The following is a 21,175-nucleotide window of genomic DNA, read 5'->3' on the forward strand; positions in this document are numbered from 1 at the left end:
CAGATGGCCCACTTGTTTAAAACAAGGTTTGATGTAGTAAATTCAAGTATATTAAAACAAAAATTCCTTAGAGTTTGTTATGATGTGATTTGAGTTCTAATTAGAAACACTGTCTGATTCATTGTACTGATTTCCATTTCTCTTTTTCTTCTAGAATGTCTTGATTGTTGAAGTAAGTTCTACATAGTTTTAATATAGTGTTTATGATTTTCTAACTTAGTATGCAGAGTCCTAAAGGTAAGCTAGGAAAAGAAATTCCTCTTCATCAATTTTAATGGTGGGCTTGTGTTATAAGGGAGTGAGATCGGTTTTTTTGTTAAAAATACTTTGTAATTTATTTTTACTGGCTAATGGAAAAATTGTTGTATATTTCTTACCCCTCTCTTTTCTGTCTTGAAAATTTTTTCTTTCCTTTAAAGTTGATGTATATTATTCCCATGTGTGGTTTTTATACTTCTATTGCATTTATATATCCATATACAAAATATGTTTTGTGATTTAAAAATGTGTATAGTGCCACACTATGCATATTCTCTGTTGCAACTTGTTATTTTCACTCAAAATTGATTTTGAGGTTATTCGTGTTAACACATACGGAGTTAGTTAAAATGCCACCATAGCGTTGCAGTATAACAATCAACCAATTTATTGCCCTGCAAATAGGGAGTTTGCTTCCAATTTTTCCTACTACAACAGGGCTGCTAAGAGCATCCCTTTCGTGTCCCTATGTGCAAGTGTGTGAGTTTCTTCTAGATACAGGCACTCAGAGGTAGAATAACTGGGTTGTAGAATTTGTACGTTTTCAATTCTACTATTACTACCAAATTACTTACCAAAGTGGTTGTATGCTTTATACTCCCACCAATGGAATGAGATCGCATTCTTTTATGTAAAATGGCTTAAGGTTTAAGAACAACAGTAACCCCCAATTCATTTTTGTTGTTGTTTTTAAGGTTTTTGGAAACTTCAGCTGATAGATTAAAAAATTAATAACACTCTTTTCAAAGGATTTGTGTACATGAAGATCCCTGGGAATAGGCTATTGCTTTCTTAAAATGTAGATTCAGTCATTCCACTTCAGATTGATTTGTTTTGTCCAGGATAATGCTACCTAACAAATTCCCACAAACTTAACAGCATAAGACAGTACACATTTATTATGTCAGTTTCCTTGGGGTGGGAGCCCAAGTACAGGTTAGCTGGGGCCTCTACTCCAGGTCTCACCATGCTGAATCAAGGCTGGGGCTCCTATCTCATCTGTGGCTTATGGTCGTCCTCTTCCAGGTTCATTCAGGTTGTTGTTAGAATTTAGTTCCTGTGGTTGCAGGACTGAGGCCCTGTTTTCTTGCTGGCTCCTGGCCAGGGGTTGCCGTTACCTTGTACAATGTAACCTAATCAGAGGAGTGACCATCCCATCATTTTCGCAGTTTCCTCTTCACACTCAGCTGGAGGGAATTATTCCTGGTGTGTACACCAGGGGGCAGGAGTGTTTGGGAGGCCATCAGAATTCTGTCCACCATAACCCAGAAATCTGCATTTTTCACAGATCTCCAACCCCGATGTTTTTTTCTTTTTTTTGATTAAAGTTTATTGGTGTGATAAGTGTTAGCAAAGTTACATAGATTTGAGGTGTACAATTCTGTATTACATCATCTATAAATCCCATTGTGTGTTCACCACCCAGAGTCAGTTCTCCTTCCATCACCATATATTTGATCCCCCTTACCCTCATCTCCCAGCCCCCCACCCCCCTTACCCTCTGGTAACCACTAAACTATTGTCTATGTCTATGAGTTTTTGTTTCTTCATTTGTTTTTGTTGTTCTTTTGTTATTTTCAGTTTTATATACCACATATCAGTAAATTCATATGGTTCTCTACTTTTTCTGTCTGACTCATGTCGCTTAGCATTATAATATCAAGATCCATCCATGTTGTCACAAATGTTCCTATATCATCTTTTCTTACCGCCGAATAGTATTCCATTGTGTATATATACCACAACTTCTTTATCCAATCATCTATCGAAGGACATTTTGGTTGTTTCCATGTCTTGGCCACCGTAAACAAAGCTGCAATGAACATTGGAGCACATGTATCTTTATGGATAAATGTTTTCAAATTTTTTGGGTAGATACCCAAGAGAGGGATTGCTGGGTCATAGGGTAACTCTATTCGTAAGTTTTTGAGGAATCTCCACACTGCCTTCCATAGCCAGCCCCGATGTTTCTGATGACTCACAGACCCCACTTTGTGAAGTACTGCTTTATACCATCTGTAGAGAGTATTTTCATTAAAGAGCATTAGGATTATGGTTTAAGATATATTTTCCCAATTAGAGATGGGTTTGTTTTGAATAGTGTCCTATTTTTGATTAAATAACTAAGATTAACTTTCATGTAAAGACATTTTATATAGTCAAACCTTATTAATTTGGATACTTTTAAGATGGTATAAAGCAGGGTTTCTCAAGGTGTGGTCTATCAACTACCTGCATCTGAGAGTTGCGGTGGGAGAGTATCCCAATCTTCAATTTATGAAAAAATGTAAAATACTTTTTATAATGAAGGGCAATATCAGAAGTCTCTAATAAACATGCATGTACACACTTGCATATTTTATTTATATTTATATTTATATTTAAATTAGTTGTCACTGACCTCTTGGTGCCTGTGAAATCCAGTCCTAAGGATTGGATTCTGCTGAGAGCTAGATTCACAGATTCTAGAATATCTAGTGTATGAATTGTGGTGAGAATTACTGCACTGAAAAAAAAGTGGCATTATTCCAGTTATTCGTGTAGTGTGAATATTTTGTTTGTGTAATGACTGAATTTAAAGCTGTGATGGTTTTATTTACCATTTAAATGTCTTTTTCTAAAGGATATAATTGACACTGGTAAAACAATGCAAACTTTGCTTTCCCTGGTCAAGCAGCATAATCCAAAGATGGTCAAGGTTGCAAGGTATGTGTGTGCCTCTGTGTGTGTGTGTGTGTGTGTGTGTGTGTGTGTGTGTGTAAAACATTTTGTCATAGGGTATTTTCTTCATTTGAAAGAGGATTGAGTAATTGCTTCTTTGTAAGGGTAAAGGTTCTCAGTGGTCGTTTTATCTTCAAAAAGTCATGTAATCTCAAATAAGACTCACTAGTATCCTTTGTAAATAATCTTGCATTTCTCTCATGACTGATAATCTTGAGATTCTTTTCATCTGCTTACTGAATACTTGTGTATCTTCTCTGGAGTGGTTACCCATTTAAAGTATTGAAATTGCTTAAAACACGAGTTACAATCATGTCTTACAGATGGAGCTTTATTAAACATTCCGATCTATAGGCATATGAGGTGACAAGTTCCCCTGACCTCTTAGTATAACTTCCACTAAGTTTGATGATACCTTTTCTGGAGTGTTCCTGCGTGAGTGTAGGTAAAGAAACAGGTTTTACTTGAGTGGTTTGGTTTTTTTTCTCTTTCTAAATGGAAATTGAGTCCAACCATATCCTCTCCTCTATCTAATTACTGGAAGAGAATCACGGGGGACTTGATTAGATGACCCCTTGGAGGCTAAGGCTTAGGCCAGTGGTTCTCAACTTCGGCTGTATGTTGGAATTACCTGGGAGTTTTAAAAAAACAACAACAAACAAACAAAAAAACAACCTATGTCTGTGTCCCACCCCCAGCGATTCTGATATCATTGGTTAGGGGTGTGGCCTGGGTATCTTGAGTTTTGTTTTGTTTTTTCAAAGTTCTCAAGTTGATTCTAATGTGCAGCTGAACTTGAGAATTACTTTAGGTCCTTTTCAGCTCTTTAAAAATATTTATCTAGGAAGGTATGAAATCATAAGTTTTATTGGGAATGCCTTTAACATATATAAAAACTTTCAAGGCACCATCTATAGCTTTTTTAATGGCTATAAATATTTCAGTAGACAGCATCTGAGTTACGAAATTAGCTTTTATTAAAGTTGATTCAGCCTACCTGTAGTTTTTGCTCTCAAAAATAAATACTAGCTCCTTTAGCAGCTAGTTACTTTTTAGCCTAAAGTTCCTCTTTGTAAATCAAGTGTTGGAAGTCTTGAAAGGTGATGTTCACCTCTCCCACACCCTCTGTGGCTTAGGATTGTGTTTCCAGGGATTCTGCACTGAGAGCCTTTATCTTTTCTTTGCTCATTGGCACTCCCCTCCATTCATCTTCCTGATTAACTGTCCTTCAGTGGGTGCGTGGGTAGTCAGGATGCAGCTCTCAGAACAGTCCATCGTGTTCCAGGTAGAGATCAATCAAGGGCCTTGTCTGTAGTGTGAACTCCTTGCTGCCCCTGCCCAGTGAGCTCTGTGATTGATTTATGTAGCTCTCCACTTCATTGTCTTGGGGTATGTTAAAACTGACCATAGTATGCTAAATGCAGATGAAACCCTGTTTCGGAACATTGATGTTCTCTTTTGTAATGCCCTGCAGTGTCTCTATATGTCACATGTCACATTTTGTAATTAACAGTTTGCTGGTAAAAAGGACCCCTCGAAGTGTTGGATATAGACCAGACTGTAAGTAAACTACTTTCTGTCAATTATTTAACCATCCTTAATCCAAACAGCTTTTATGTGAAATGGCTTAGAGTTATTTGAGAGACTATTTGTAGAGAAGGCACATTTGCAAGTATTTGATTTGAAAGTGGTGTTTTCTGTATCTAAATGATGAATTATGATTCTTTTTAGTTGTTGGATTTGAAATTCCAGACAAGTTTGTTGTAGGATATGCCCTTGACTATAATGAATACTTCAGGGATTTGAATGTAAGTAAAGCTTCTTTTTCTCACTCTCATTTTTCAGAACACATATAAAAAATTCACAAAAGAGAAGAATTGTTTTCTTTTTCCAGCACCTCATAATTTGAACAGACTGATCGTTCCCATTAGTCACATAAAGCTGTAGTCAAGTACAGACGTCCTTAGAGTTGGCACTTGGCCAGGCTAGGGTGACACGTCTTGCTGGCTGAAACAGTTGAGCAGCTTTAATATACACTAACTGTCCTGTTATTACTTTAGACGATAGATGTGGTCCTAAGTAAGAAATAAAAGAACTAGTTTAAGTCTTATAGTTCACTCTTCTTCAAATACCTGCCTCCTACTCTGGAGTCGGGAGTCCTGAGAATGCATTTATGAACATGAGTGAGGAAGATTAGGAAGATTGCACAAACCTCTGTTTGTTTAGTAAAAAATCCTGCAGCATAATACTATTTATATAAGATATGCAAAGTGCTGTTCTTACTTTTCTCAGAATACACGTTTCTAATGTGATTTTCTGGATTTTTATTTTTTAGCATGTGTGTGTTATTAGTGAAACTGGAAAAGCAAAATACAAAGCCTGAGATGAGAGTTCAAGTTGAGTTTGGAAACATTTGGAGTTCCATTGAAATCACCAGTAAAGTTACCAAACATTCTAGTTCTGTGGCCAGCTGCTTAATAAGAGCTTATTGCATGTATCTTCTAAGAATTTTATCTGTTTTGTATTTTAGAAATGTCAGTTGCTGCATTCCTGAACTCTTTATTTGCACTATGAACCTATAGACTATCAGTTCCCTTTAGGGTGGATTGTTGTTTGACTTGTGGATGAAAAATGTCTTAAACTACACCACTATTAAATGAAAATATTGAAATTATCTGTAAGAAACATTTAAAGAGAAGATATATTAGTTTTTTAATTGGTATTTTAATTTTTATATATTCAGGAAAGAACAGAAGTGATTGAATATTGTTAATTATACCACTGTGTGTTTAGAAAAGTAAGAAGCAGTCAGTTTTCATATCAATAACAGCTTCTAAGAGATATTGTTATGTCAGATAAAACATATGTTCTGGAATTCTTTTTAGTAGTATTTCAGTATTATTAACTATATTTTCCTGCTTGTTCAGTTTATTTCTGGTGAACCTTTGTTAACAGTTCCTTTTAAATGCCATTCAATAAATTCCAAAAAATTTTACCACTTTTTGAATTCTTCAATGTAAAAATCCTTAGAATAAAGACTGTCTCTTTAAAAGAAACTATGCATACTTATCATTTCTCTACAAATTAACCTAGTGTAGTTTTCTTTTGGTTACCTTTTCCTTGTCTATTAAGTTTTAGTAGCTAGTTTAATTGTAATCCTTACCAAGCACAGCAAATAATGATTATTTGGTAGAATGGGTTAGTGGAGCTAGGGAAATTTTTACCTACTTCAGAGACATTAAATTTCGGACACATGATAGACTTTATTACATTTTACCATGCTAAAATAACATGGCTTTCTCTTGGGACTCTGTTGGAAATTGTCGAGATTGCTGTCTCATCTGCATTGCAACAATTTGTTTTCAGCAACATGCACTGTTGCTTTCTTTGTGTAGATAATACTTGGTTGACTAAAAAACTATCACAACAAAACCTTTTGTTTTCTGGGGGCAGGAGGAAAAGTTTCAAACCAGAGAAAAACTCTTAACTGATTCTCTGCCCCAGGTAGGGAATGGACTGGCAATTCTTGTGAGCCTCTAGCTCTATTTATGCCTTAAAAAGTTTGCTGTAATCCCCAGCAGCAAAGTAGGGAACTTTAAATAATAATTTGTTATAGTCCTAGAACTTCCTGGTTTACGAAACTCTTTCACTTTTGTTGTCTCATTTGATCTTCATAATGCGCTGTGAGGTTGAGGTGCGTGTCAGTTACCAGTGTGAGTGTAGAATCCTAGAGGACTCCTCATTCCTCTCCCCCCACCTGTCACCTCCCTCAGGTCTCCCCGGCAACCTCCCTGTTTACTGCAGCCTGCCTCCGGTGGCTCAGCCTCCTTACCCTCCTCTTTGCAGTTGCACTTACCACCTTCTATTAGGTTAAACAATATGAAATGCCCATTTTTGTAGGTAAAAATAGTTGGCTATTGGCAATTTTGAGTGGTGTAACCTAATAACATGCTGTATCATTTACATTTATCGTTCACTGTCCCCCCTCCACATCTTAGAATGTAAGCTCCATAAGGAGGACAAGAATTTTCATCTGTCTTGTTCACTGATGTGTGTTTACCTAGTACCTCAAAGATAGTAGGAGCCCAGATTGTTGTTGACTGAATGAAGAGCTAGACCTCTGGGTTAGACTGTCCTGACCTTTGCTTATTAGCTATGTGACATCAAGTTACTTAACTTTGGAACTAGTTTACTCAACTGACTAATGGGGATAATGATGTCTCCTTCACAGGCTTAGATGAGATAGCACAGGTAAAATAGGACAGTGGCCCGGGACATACCAAATGCTCCATAAACATTAATTGCTGCTAAAAAAATGTTTTGAGAAGTTAGGTGCATGGGTAGTAAGTGGCAGAGATTTAACTCAAAATCTGTCTGATTCTTGCTACAATATCACGAGGAAGCTGAACTGTTTCTCCTTCTGATTCACCAAAACTCTTTAGTTTGTGGTTAAGTAATGTTTTTGCTTTTTGGCAAACCCTAAAAGAAACCCAGATAACAGCCAGGAAGGAATCTCCTAAAGCTCATTCACTTTTCTCAGAATTCTCCGCAGACCTTACCTACCCTGCTTTGGGGGCATACAATTCTAATAATTTTATTTGTTTAACCAATTTTCAACAGACATAGTCCATTTATAAGATGGGGGAAGGGAGATACTGACAGGAACAGCTGTAATTTTCAAAGTAACAGCCAGTCAAGGTAGAGAAAAAATATTAACAAGAAAAAAGCTGTAGCCTCCTGGGGCCATTTAGACATTTAGGAGCAAATGGCCATGAATGTCACACCTCAGTAATCCCTAAGGGTTGCACTTTCATTACAGCCCTGTATAATAAGTGGTGTGGTTTTAGGAGATAGGAAAGCATAGAATCTCTTTTAGGAATATTACCATCCAAGGAAATGTTGGTGCTTAAAGAAGAGGTAAGTTTTAGTGACCTGAAAAATTCATATGTGTTGAACCTATCGTGTGTTCCTGTACTGTGAATGGTCAAAATATTATATGTATATCATACCTGTAAATGTAGGTAGGTCCCTGTTTTAATTCCATGTATAAAAAGACTTATAGATAATCCGGGCTATTGCTCTAATTCATTAGTTTAGAAAGTTAATCAGTTGATGTCCTTCCCCGCATTTGAGATTCTAGAAAAGCGCTGAGCACCCTGTGTGTGCCAGGTACTGGGGAAGACAGGCAAGGTTCTTGGGTTCATGAAGATTTCATTCTAGGCAAGATTTCATTCATTCTGGGCAAATGGACAGTAAACAAGATAATTTCAAATAGTGGCAGGCAGACTGGTGGATCTAAAACAGCAGCGTGCTGGGGACTGGGGGATAAGTAAGCACCATAGGTATTTAGGGAAGGTCTTGGTTGCTCTTTGAATGGAAAGGAAATCAGCCCCATGAAGAGCTGGGAGTAGAGAATTCCTTGCAGTAGGAATAGCAAATGTAAAAGGTGCTGAGATGGTGATGGTTAACCTAAAAATAAAAGGCATTTTAAAGTGAGAGGGGCAAAGAACATTTATTTGAGATCAAAGAGTATCTATTTGGGAAGCAGTGATTCAGGCAGAAGCCCAAGCAAGTAATGTTCCGATTAGGAGACAAAGACAAGGGGTATTTATGAGAAAGGGAAGGGAAATGAATACATCAAACGATTACATCAATCAAAGGAAGGCATTTCTATAGGTACAGACAACATAAACATAGTGATGTTAATTCTAAACAGTGTTTTTAATTTTCAGTCTGGTAGTCATCAGTTCTGTAGTCATATCTGCTTTCTTGTTATCTTTGCAAACAGTTCTTTGGGGCACAAGTTTGCTTTAGGCTCAGTCCAAAGGTTATTTTGCCCTGTTTTAACATTCCAAAGATTTGAGGCATAAGATGTGCAAAGCAGTTCCTCTGGGACAGCAGCCCTGTTATTTTTTGTTCTGACAAAACACCTCAGGTGTAGGAGGGAGAGAAGGAAGGATAGTGTGTCTACGATGCAGGAGAATGGTAGGACCTAAGACTGGAGAGGAAGGCCAGGGCCAGACTGTGGACAATTTGTTAGACTGTGGCAAGGGGTATGGAATTTCTGCATTCCAGTGGGAAGGCACTGAGGGATTTTAAGTAGGGAGTGAAAAGATTTTATTTGCATTTTTAAAGGCACAAGAACCTCTAAGAGCTGTTCTATAAGTAGGTACAGGGGCTTCAGGAATAAAATTGGCAATGCCACTAATAACCACTATTTAATACATTTAATGTGTCAGATTCTGTGCTAAGTGCTTTATGTACATTATTTTTATTTATTCACAGCACATTTCACGGAAGAGACCATCCCAGAGGTTCCATTGCCACATTAGTGGAGGGCAGGTTGCCATGGACAAATTGGCCAGCATTTCTTTTCTGGATTGCAGTCGCCTCCCACCTGATCTCCGTCCTTGTCCTCCATCCCCTGACTGACACAGATCACTTTAGGATCTCTCAAAGTGGTGCTAACTAAAACATTAGTCAGATTGAGTCACTCTTTGGCTCAGATCCTTCCCGTGGCTCCCCATTTGGGAGTGAAAGCCCAAGTCCTTACAATGGCGGGTAATTGACTCTTCCCTGCCTCTCAGTTCCCAGCACCCTGGCTGCCGCTGCACCACGAGCCCCAGAATCACTCCCCTTCTCTGTCTGCCACCAGCTTCGCTAGAGCTGCCCAAGCCTCCCAGCTGCTCTCCCTGCCTCTGCTCTTGCCCCATTCCTGTTCAGCCCCCACACTGCAGTTAGACTCATCTTTTTTGACTCTTTTTTAAATGATCTTTGTAAAGTGTATTTCAGATTATATCACATGCTTGCTTAACATTGGAAAACTCAAGCTCTCTTTTGGCCCATGTATAAACTAGTCACTGCCCACTTGTCTACTTCATTTACGCTTCTGCCTTGCTCACTTCACCCACACTGCTGTTCTTTCAGTTCCTAGAGCCCGCCAATCCCCCCTTGGCTTTAGGGCCCCTGTAACTGCTGTCCCTTCTGCCTATCACTCAAATCCCCAGGTAAACCTGGCTGGCTCACGTATCACCGTGGTGAACCCTTCCCAATCTCCCTATCTAGCTGCCTCAAAGTCATTCTCCATTATATTACCTCTGTGTTAGTTTTCTCGTGGTCCTTAGCACTATCAAGTGGTCAAGCAGTCCCTAAATGGCAGCTATGGCAGCTACTAGGTTGGATTTGTCACTCTGCCATCGATTCGGCTGGGAAGGAAACCAGAAAGCCCAAGTGAATACACATAGTTTATTACTTAGCATAAGCAGGATCATGATGTCAGTCCCACAGAATGACACCAAACCAGAGAGGACAGATGACACAAGCAGTGGGTTGCCCTGTGGGGGAAGAGCTGGCTCCGTACTCCAGCTAAAGGATTTTATAGCCTGCAGCTCTACTAAGTGCGGAGGCAAGGTAGAAAGTCCGAGGCCTTACCGGAAGCAGGGGGTGGTTGAGAAACTGCCTCATAGCGGCCCCCACAAGATCCGGAGGTGGGTGACAAACAGTTTTGGGGCAGCTCCTCACAAGGCTGCTTACCTTACCATGTTCCTGGGAGGGTCACAGGGCATTCCTCTGAAACTTGGGTCAGGCTGCACTTGACCTTGTCTGTGTGGCCTATGTGGAGATGTCCGTGGCAGAGCTGTTCCCTTATAAGCACCTGCCAAACGGATCTTTTCCTTGACTCCTCTACTTACCATCTGTCTCCCCCAGTAGGCCGTCAGCTCCATGAAAGCAGGACCTTGCCAGTCTTGTTCACTGCTAGATCCCCAGCACCTACAAGAGCGCTTGGCAAATTATAGTGCTCAATAAATATTTATTGGATAAATGATAGAAAGTTAAAAAGCAAAATATTTTAAAATTACATCTGAATTACCTACAATTAGAAGCAAATCTTACATTTTTGAGGTTGAACAAAGAAACCACTCTTTATTAATAATAGCTAACATTTATTGAATTGTTACCATATGTAGTGGAACTGTACTAAGCACTTTTGAATCCTTATGATAACCCCAGTGAGGTGAGTTTTCTTTTTCTGTTTTTAAATCATCCAAATTTTAACGCATGAGGAAATGTAGGCCAAGAGAGGTTGCATAATTTGCCCAGAATCACACAGCTACAAGTGGCAAGTGAAGAATTTGAACCCAGGAAATCTTATTCCAGAACCTGCCCTCTTAGTTCATTGCAACTTAACCTTTAGTGCCCAGCTCTTGTGTGGAAACTAATACACTGAGAGCATAGAGGAAAATATTAAGTTCATTGAAGGTAATAATTCTGAATGACTTGTACATTAAACAGCTCTTTGAGGTTACAGCTGATCTTTAAGAATGTAAACTGTCTTCCTCTGGCATTAGGAAGCATTTTCAAAGATAATTACCAAGTTCCTCCAATGTGATCTTCACATTTTTCTGCTGGCTTATTTTACGATCCCATGGGCAGCTTCAGACAAAATAACTTCCTGGCATGAAGGATTATGTGTACTCTTTGCCATTTTTAAATGTGAATTTTATAGATACTTCAAACCACTTGAAAGGGTAATGATTTTTTAATGGTTTTTCATTATTATTTGTAACTTCAAGCATTAACTGATAAAAACTGCCAAATTAAGTTTCAAGTTTTCTCTTTACACAATATGGGTGCACTTCGTAACGAGCCCCCTCATTATTATTCATGACTGAAGTGACTTTCAAACTTGGTAGCTTTTCAATGGAACTTCCTTTCCTAGCCTTTTTTTCCATTCCTTTCATTATGACAGTGTTTGAGAGCTCTGAACATACAAAGTTTCCATTATATGGCACATGGCTTCCTCTGAAACACTTGCCCGGCATCTTCCCACAGCTCTGGTGTCCTCTTGTCATGCTCCCATGCTTTTCCAAGCACTTCCGGATTTCCTGGCACCACAGGACATTACAGATTCACGTTGTATTTGCCCTGCCCTGATCTGTAAACAGCTATTACTCCAAGGCGCCCTGATTCCTGTACTGAAGAATGGTATTAGAGGGGTGGCCGGTTAGTTCAGTTGGTTAGAGCGCAGTGCTCTTAACAACAAGGTCGCCGGTTTGATCCCCACATGGGCCACTGTGAGCTGTGCCCTCCACATCTAGATTGAAACAACTACTTGAGTTGGAGCTAATGGGTCCTGGAAAATCACATTTAAAATAAATAAAAGTTTATTTAAAAAAGTAAATAAAAGTTTAGGGAAAAAAAAAAGAATGGTATTAGAAACCAGGATCTGGGCATTAGTTGTGCTTATGGGGGTGTCCTTGCTTGTAGGTCCTCCCAATGGGCAGAAATAGGCAATATAATCTAGCATTCTAATTCATACACGCACACATCTATATCTATTTCTGTATCTTATCTGTATACATACACAAATATACATACTGATTTTCCACTCTAATCCACACCACAGGATTCTCACTAGCCTTCCCCATTTCTTTATTTCTTAAGTTTTGTCTTTGACATCAAGAATGTGGTTCTATTCACTTATTTGTTCAACCCTAGTATCAAGTACTCACATATACCTATAACACGTTTATTAAATAGAGTCTATCTAGTATTTGCAGATAGATCTTTTTGTCATAAGCCTTATTACTTATTTTTTTCTCTATCCCTTTCAGTGTGGCAGTGTTATTCATCTGTAATGCATTTTGATTCTTTTGTTAGTTTTTGTATTCTATTTAGGCCCCTGGCTCCCATGTCCTAGTTGTAATTAGTTAGTTACTATGGTGAAACATCCCAAGAGTTAGAGCTATATAAAAAGGTCTACTCTGAGATATTTTGTTCCCTCCTCATTCCCACTGTCCCGTTCCCACTACCCCTATTTTCCACTCCTCTTCCCAACCGCCCTATGAGTGTCATCTTCTTTGTTTTTAACAGCAGTTACATCTTTACTGAGCGCGTTCTACAAATGGGCACTTTGCTTCATTCCAAGTTCACAGCAACCCCTTGAGGTAGGTACTATTACTACCCCTGTTTTCTTACATGAGGGAGTTGAGCCCCCGAATGCATAACGAGCTTGTTCAGGGTGACATATCTGGAACATAACCAGTATTCAAACCGGGCTCTGTCTGACGCCAGAGCCAGTGTTCAAACCACCCCTTTATTAAAATTGTCTGGTTCCTCCTCAGTCTGGGTCTTCCTAAAACTGGGCACTTCTAAAGTCACCTGAATACATTCTGTTAGCTGTTGGGATCCTTGTTGCAGTCACCCAGGTATTGTTAAACAAAGCCCACAGAGGGCCACCTGGCCTTTGGTTGGAACCTGGGGGAAGACATCACCGTCAGTTAATTCCACCCTCCCCTTTATCAAATACATTTACATGTGCTACTTGTAAATTTGAAGACACAACAGCTTCTTTAAAAGGTCACAGAGCTTTCATAGAAAACAATTGTCTGGGGTCCCATAGATTAACATTCATCATTGGTGCTGTTCCATTCAGTAGGTAATTATGGGGCCTTCCTGTGTCTCAGGCTCTGTGCTAGGTGCTTCGGGGATAAGATGAATGCCAATTGTCCCTGCCCTCGAGGGTCTTAAGGTCTAGTAGGGGAGAGGGGGTCAAGTATACACGTGATGCTAATGCAAGGCTAGACTTCCTTCAGTGCTAGGAGAGGAGGGCACACCTAATGTAATGGGAATTCCAGGAGGGAACTCAGAAGGGTGGGGAGGAGGCAGGAGACATTCTGGGAGAAGCTTCAAAGAGAAACAGCATTTAAAATGGGACTTTGGAGGATGAGAAAGGTTTGGACAGGTAGCATAGAGGAAGGAAGGCTGCGGGGGAGTATTTCAGGCAAAATGTCTGCTTCGGCAAAGGTATAAGTAAAGAAAAAAAAATCACACGCCAGTGTGGGAAATGGTGAGTCTAATTTGGGTGTGGCAGAGAGACGTGGAGGAGAGTGATTGGAGAAAAGCCAGACAGGTATATTGGGGCCATCTTAAGGACCTTTGTATCAGTTATTTTAGGCTCCCATTCAGATTGCCCAGCTCAAACTGGCTTAAACAAGGACGTTTATTGACTAGAGATAATTGGGAAGTCTACAGGTAGCTCAGGCCTGGTCAGTTTGATCCTGTGCTGCATTATTGCTACCAAGGCCCCACATGGTTTCCATCCCATTGCTGTGCTGTGCTGTACTAGGCTGTCCATAGTGCCAGTTTCATCCTAAGGCCGGTCCTCCTTGCATCAGGTGAGGGCTGCCAGTAGTTACCTGAGTACAGGCTTCCTTGAGAAAGGCTTTCTGTGTAACCTCTCTCTTCAGTGTCGTGAAAAATCTCATCTCCCTAGCCAGAATGCTCTCAAATGGCCATTTCTTAACTAGTCACTGGCAGTTGGGGATGCGATTGCCCTTCGACCAGTCAGGTCCACTTCAGGAGCTAAGGTTAGAGTCCATTTCCCTTGGGACACATTGAACAAAATCCAGATTCAGTGAAGAAGGAAGAAGCAGGGAATTGGTGCTGGGGGGTGGGGGGCAATAAACAATAACCTCTGTGGTCTCAAGAAAGTGGAGTATTGTGCTTGTTAAGTGAAAAATGGGAGACGTGGAAACATTTTTAGGTTTAATAAACCAAAATTATTTCTGTGTTTCACTGAATCGAAGATGCTATCAACTGTCTATAGGACAAACAACCTGGTTTGCTCAACAAATAAATTACAAGTAATAAAGACATAGAGGAACCTATAGATTTAAAAGAGACTTAAATATCAACTAGTACTGATGTATGGACCTCATTTGGATCCCAGTCCAAATAAACAAACTAAAATACACATTTATGACACTTAGAGACAACTGGAATTTGAACACTGGCTTAAATATACATTGATATCAAGGAATTACTGTGGTTTTTAAGACGTGGAATAATATATTGTGGTTGTGTGTTTTTTTTAAGTCCTATGTTTTGGAAATACATACTAAATTATTTACAGATGAAAATGGCTGATGTCTGGGATTTGTTTCAAAAGAATACAAGAATGGGGAGAAATAGCGGGGATATGGCTGCAAGATTGGCCATGAGTTGATAATTATTGAAACTGGGTGGTGGGTATCGAGTTCATGATACTATTCTACCTTTTTATATGTTTGAAATTTTCCATAATAAAAACTTTTTCTAAAGAAAGGATGAAAAACAAGATATCAGCATAAACCTAAATGAGAAGGTGGCATTTGCTGTGGAATGCTCAGCATGTGCAAGAAGGGCCCCTGCCACCACTGGGCATTAAAAAGAATATTCAAAAACATTGTCTAGGGGTCATGAGAGATTAAAGATGGCCAGCAATTCTTTTCTAATCCTCCCGTTAAGAGGGAGAGCAAATTCCACTACCCTTGGATCTAGTCTGGCCTTAGAGTCTTACTTGACCAATAGATTGCAGCAGAAGTGACATTTCAGGACTTCCGAGACTAAGTCATAAGAAGCCTTACAGGTCTTAGGAGAGGTTTGACTACTCTGAGTTGGTCATTCTTGAGGCTAGGCCCCAGTAACAGTCCCAACTTTCTCAGTCTTCTACCAATTCCCACAAAGGCTCCAGACTTGAGTGGAGCCCACGTGGACCTTGCAGACCAGCCCACCTGCTACGCAAAACAGAATTCTGTGAGTGACCCAGCTGAACCCTGCCTGAATTCCTGATCCTCAGAATTATGAGATACAATTCATGGTTGATGTTTTAAGTCACTAAGTTTTTCTGTTTGTTTGTTTGCTTCATACTAGTCTATTTAGAGGGGAGATCCATTTTCACTCGTCAGTGGAATTTCTGTATTTCTCATACACTTCGTCCCTCATTAGTTCATCTGGTTCTGAGGGGTTACTCAGTGTCATTTTCATCAGCTAACCATCTTCAAAACAAGATTTGTTGACAAGTCCTGGATTTTCTGCAAGAGCTGCATTAATTTCAGTTACTTCTGATAGAGAAGAATAGAGTTCACTAGCAGCTTTCACACTTTCCAAAGCACCAAACTCATCTTCAATTTTGTCCCAACTTCAGGCAAACTGCAGTAAACCAACATCTCCCAAAGCATCCTGTGCAAAATTGCTGACTCACACTGTTCCAATACCATTTTCTGTTGTCATCCATTCATGTTTCTCTGTGACTTTACCCACCACGAGCAGATTGGGGCCGCTGCACAGTATCCAGATGGCTCTCTCCCCCAGGCCCCAGGGCTGCAGCCCGCATGCTCCCAAGCTGCTCTGCTCGCAGAGCCATGTTTGCTAACTCACTAAGTTTTGAGGTAGTTTTTCAGGCAGTAATAAAGGCCATAACAAAGGTATATACATATGTGACAAGTTATTGTTTGTTTGTTTTTTAAGCAAGGGAATAAACAAAAGCCAGGACAGTGTTTTGGGGGATAGGGAGGTGCAGGTAGGAAGAGGCAGGGGAATGAGATGAGGAAGAAGACAAGAAGAGTCAAACGTATCCATCAGTAAGGGCCTTGTTCTGAGTTTGGGTGTTGTGGTGGGTTCTCCAGTGCATTTTAATTTTATATCCACATTAAATATATAATATAGGTACTTAATATTATAGTAAGACATACAAAAGGTCTCAAGCAAGCATGAGAAAATGTTAAAATTTGTTAAAGCTGTATGGTGGTTACATGGGCATCTGTGTTATTATTCTCTGTACTTTATGTTTGAAATATCTTCTACTAAAAATATTTTGAATTAATGAATAGGACTTCTACAAGGACAAAAAGACAAAAAAACTGTATACCTAAATGTAGAAAAATGCATGAAAAAATTATTCTCTAAAATTTTAATTATTATCTCAGGGAGGTTCTTATACTTTTTATTGTGGTAACATACATAACAAAACTTACTATTTTAACCATTTTTAAGTGTATGATTCACTTGCATTAAGTACATTCACACTGTTGTGCAACCATCACCATCATCCATCTCCAGAACTTCTTCATCTTCCAAAACTGAAACTTCATTTAAAAATAGTTTCCCAGTAACCCTTCCCTCCAACTCCTGGCAACCACCATTCTATTTTCTGTCTATGAATTTCACTACCCTACGTGTCTCATATAAGTTGAATCATCCAAAATTTGTCCTCCTGCGACTGGCTTATTTCACTTAGCATAATGTCTGCAAGGTTCATCCTTATGTAACATTTGTCAGAATTTCCTTTTTAAGGCTGTATAATATTCTATTGTATGTATATACCACATTTTGTTTAGCCATTTATCCATTGATGTACATTTGGTGCTATGGACTGAATTGTGTCCTTCCCCAAATTCATATGTTGAAACCCTAACCCCCAAATCTGAGTATATTTGGAGATAGGACCTGTGAAGAGGTAATGAAGTTTAAATGAAGTCATAAGGATGGGGCCCTAGTTCTATAGGACTGGTGTACTTTTAAGAAGAGGAAGAGACACTGAGGATACACAAAAAGGCCTAATGAGGACACAGCAAGATGGTGGCCATCTACAAGCCAAGGAAAGAGATCTCAGGAGAAACCAACCCTGTTGGCATCTTGATCTTGAACGTCCAGCCTCCAGAGCTGTGAGAAAATTAATTTCTGTTGTTGAAGTCACTCAGTCTGTAGTAGTTTGTTATGGCATCTCAAGCAAATTGATACATGATTGCTTCCACCTTTTGGCTATTGTGAATAATGCTGCTATGAACATGGGTGTACACGTATCTGTTTGCATCCCTGCTTTCCACTCTTTGGGGTATATATTCAGAAGTGGAAATGGTGGGTCATATGATAATTATAAGTTTATTTTTTTGCGATACCGCCATAGAGTTTTCCATATTTTACCATTTTACATTCCCACCAGCAGTGCACAAAGGTTCCAATATTTCCACATCTTCACCAACACTTGTTATTGTCTGTTTCCTTGATAATGGCCATCCTGATGGGTATGAAGTGCTATCTCATTGTGGCTTTAGTTTGCATTTCCCTAATGACTAGTGATGTTGAGCATCTTTTCATGTGCTTCATGGCTATTTGTATATCTTCTTTGGAGAAATGTCTATTCAAGTCCTAACTTCATTTTTTAATTAGGTTGTTTGGTTCTTGAACATTTATGTATATATCTAAATGTACATAATCAGAAAAAATAGAACTGTTTTTATTGTAGCTAAAACAGAAAGAAGAATGGAATTTTTTAAATGAAGCTAATGCTCTGATTTTTTTCTCTTTTCAATTATTTCTCAATCTGATTACATCAAGAAGAAAATCTCAATTTGTACTCCCATGGTTTTTAATGTCTCTGATTTTTAAAAATGGAGAAAATAGAGAAAGCTAGGAAGTAAGTCATCCAAACACAATCATAAGTACAGAGTGTTTCTTACCTTAACTATAATCATACTTTATATATGACCACAAATGTATTCTTTTCTTTTTTGCTTAGTTTCGTGTGTCACACACATTTCCAGGCTATTACCTGAGAAGCCAACGTGTCTACTGACAGAATTGGATTCCCGTGTTCACCTTCGCTTCCTCCCTGCCCATGGAGTTTGAGGAAGGCTCTTAACCTCAGTTTCCACTGGGGATCCATTTCCAATAACATGGGGTAGGTAGTCAATAAATGGAAGTTTGATGTTTGAGGCATAAAGTGTGAGATATAATATTGACTCTAAATAGACTCTATAAGTTCAGGATGCATATTGTTAACCCTAGAGCAACTGCCAAAAAAATAACATAAAGAGGTATAGCTAAGAAGACAATAGAGGAAGCAACATGTATTACTAAAAAATATTGTATTAACCTTAAAGAAGGCAGGAAATTACCAAATATTAGTAAATCAGCACATTTCTAAATAATCCATGTATCAAAGGAGAAGTTATGTGAGAAATTAGATTTGCAAATGAATAGAAATGCTGTGCTTAGGCTGCTAATTCCTGCTTTTACAATTTTAAATATTTTCCATTGACCATCTACTATAAAGATGAGGATTACATTCTTAACACACACACACACACACACACACACACACACACACACACACACAGAGTTATGCTCCCTCTGTCCTGCCAATGAAATTTTGACGAATTTTATTTAATTCTTTGTTGTTTTCATTATTATGACTATGCAAATATTGTTCACTGCTTAGTGAGGTAGTCTACTATGATTACACATCCTTTCTTGTACAATATTTTGTTTCTCTTGGCCCCCCTTCTTGAGTTTCTTCAAATCCTTGGTTAATATTTTTCATAACATCCAATAACTTTGTAAAACAACTTTTAAACCCGTTTTTCATATGTGAAACACATTAGCTAATCTATCAGTTCCACTTTTACCCCCAGGAAAATAACCTTCTTGAGGCCTTCCATACCCTGCTCCAATCTGAACTGATAGCTCTCGAAGTCTAGTGCGCAGGTTTCATCCTGACATCCTCCTTTCACTGTCGTCTTGGGAATTTTCTTTCTATTTTCCCTGTGTTGTATACCCTATTTGATGGATCCCGTATCTTCCTTTTATTAGGTTTACTCTCATGTTTCAATTTCTTTTTTTTTTCTTTCAAATCTTTTATGTCTCATTTTATAGTTTTCAGCTCCCTGCCACAATTGTAAAGCTTGGCATTTTCTTGTTGAAATAAACAAGCATTATTGTTTCACAACCGTGATTGAAAATCCTGGTATTTGGAGTTCTGCACTTATTTCTATTGGCTGTTATTTCTACTGGTTCTTGCTCATAGTGTCTTAAATCCTTTTTGTATTTGATCAACTTTGATTATATGTTGGACAGTAGATTTTAAAGCAATAATTCGAAGCCTAGGATATTGCTATATTCTTCCAAAGAAGATTTTGGTTTATATTCCTCAGGTGCCTGGGGCTACTAGCTATCTGAAAGAAACTTAATACAATTTTAGGTATGACATTTTCTGGGTTACTCAGATGGATGTAAGACAGGCTGCAATGCATATGACAGCTGATTTACTTCCAAGTCATCCTTACTCCTAGGGCACAGCTTTTCAGGGTGACAGTCCAAGGCAGGCAATGGTTTACCAGAGTTTTTGTTTTGAACTGACCCTGGACTCTGACTTTTGTTCCCTGTCCCTGGGAGACCACTAGAAGTACTCAGTCTCTCCGCTTCCTCTTCCTGATTGGAAAAATCTCCCTGAGCCAAAGTGACCCAAATAGCTAGTCTCATCTCTCTGGGTTATTGTCCGCTTCTGGATCTTGGCTTACTACTTTCTTATTATCTTGTTAAGTATTTTATGCTTTTAAGGTTATTCTAAAATTATTTTATCCACCTTCTTTGATGTCTTCAGCAAGGATGTTGGTCCAAATTACCTAGTATGCCTTTTACAGAAGCTGAAGTCTCTCTTCCTCATTTTCATGGCATACATCCTCCAGTAGCTTCCTGAGAAAGGATGCATAAGCAGTAATTTTTTGAGATCTTGCATGTCTGAAAATGTTTAAATTCTATCCTCACACTTAATTGTTGGTTTGACTGGATATAGATTTGAGATTAGATGTTAATTTTCTTTCAGAACATTGAAGGCATTGCTTCCTTATTCTAGTTGCCAGTATTTCTCTTGAAAAATCCAAAGCCATTCTGATCTTTGATCCATTGCACCTAATCGATATTTTTCTCCTGAAAGCACTGAGAATCTTCTCTTTATTCTTGTATTTGAAATTTTCATGATGAAGTAACTTTATGTGGGCTTTTTTCATTCACTGTGCTGGGCATGTGGTGTATTCTTCCAAACTGGAAATTCATGTCCTTTAACTCTACATTTTCAAGTATTATTTATTTGATAATATTAGCTCAATTTTTTTTCTCTTTCTAGAGCACCTACTATTTTTCTCCTGGGACAATCCTCTAATGTACTTTTCTACCTATTTTCCTAATATCCTTTCTCTTTTCTGTCCTATTTTCCTGCTCTTTGCCTTTTTGTTCTATTCTCTGAGTCATGTCCTAGCGTTTTAATTTCCATGAACTTTTTCTTGTACTTTAAATGTTCCTTTTTTTCTTCTTGATGAGTACATACATTAACTTATGTCTCTGAGGATACTGTTGGTTTCTTAAAGTGGTTTTCTGCTGTGCATTATTTTCATTTGCGTTTCTTTTAGTATTTGTTTGTTTTAATCTTAGAGGACTTTTACTAATATCTTGGCCAAAGCCAGAACTAGGGTGAGGCAAACAAGAAACCCAGGGAGGGGCTCAGTTCTCAGCCTCATGCAAGTTCAGGGTCAGCACTTGAGAATAAGTGCCTCCTTAAATTTTGCACCCTGGGCACCTCACTTGCCTCACTCTAGTC

The 21,175-nt window shown here is 38.7% G+C and overlaps 1 protein-coding gene across 1 annotated transcript in view; it reads left to right on the plus strand.

The window, feature by feature from the left end:
- Window positions 1-6,035, plus strand: part of HPRT1 (hypoxanthine phosphoribosyltransferase 1) — a 42,458-nt gene extending 36,423 nt beyond the window's left edge. Inside the window, exons 5-9 of the mRNA XM_074324209.1 lie at window positions 155-172; window positions 2,882-2,964; window positions 4,493-4,539; window positions 4,711-4,787; window positions 5,315-6,035. Coding sequence (XP_074180310.1) covers window positions 155-172; window positions 2,882-2,964; window positions 4,493-4,539; window positions 4,711-4,787; window positions 5,315-5,362 — 273 coding nt within the window. The 3' untranslated portion in view covers window positions 5,363-6,035. The remainder of the gene's footprint in view (window positions 1-154; window positions 173-2,881; window positions 2,965-4,492; window positions 4,540-4,710; window positions 4,788-5,314) is intronic.
- Window positions 6,036-21,175: the final 15,140 nt, after the last annotated feature.

This window comes from Rhinolophus sinicus, chromosome X, assembly GCF_036562045.2.
Source record: "Rhinolophus sinicus isolate RSC01 chromosome X, ASM3656204v1, whole genome shotgun sequence".
In the NCBI taxonomy this organism is placed as follows: Eukaryota; Metazoa; Chordata; class Mammalia; order Chiroptera; family Rhinolophidae; genus Rhinolophus; species Rhinolophus sinicus.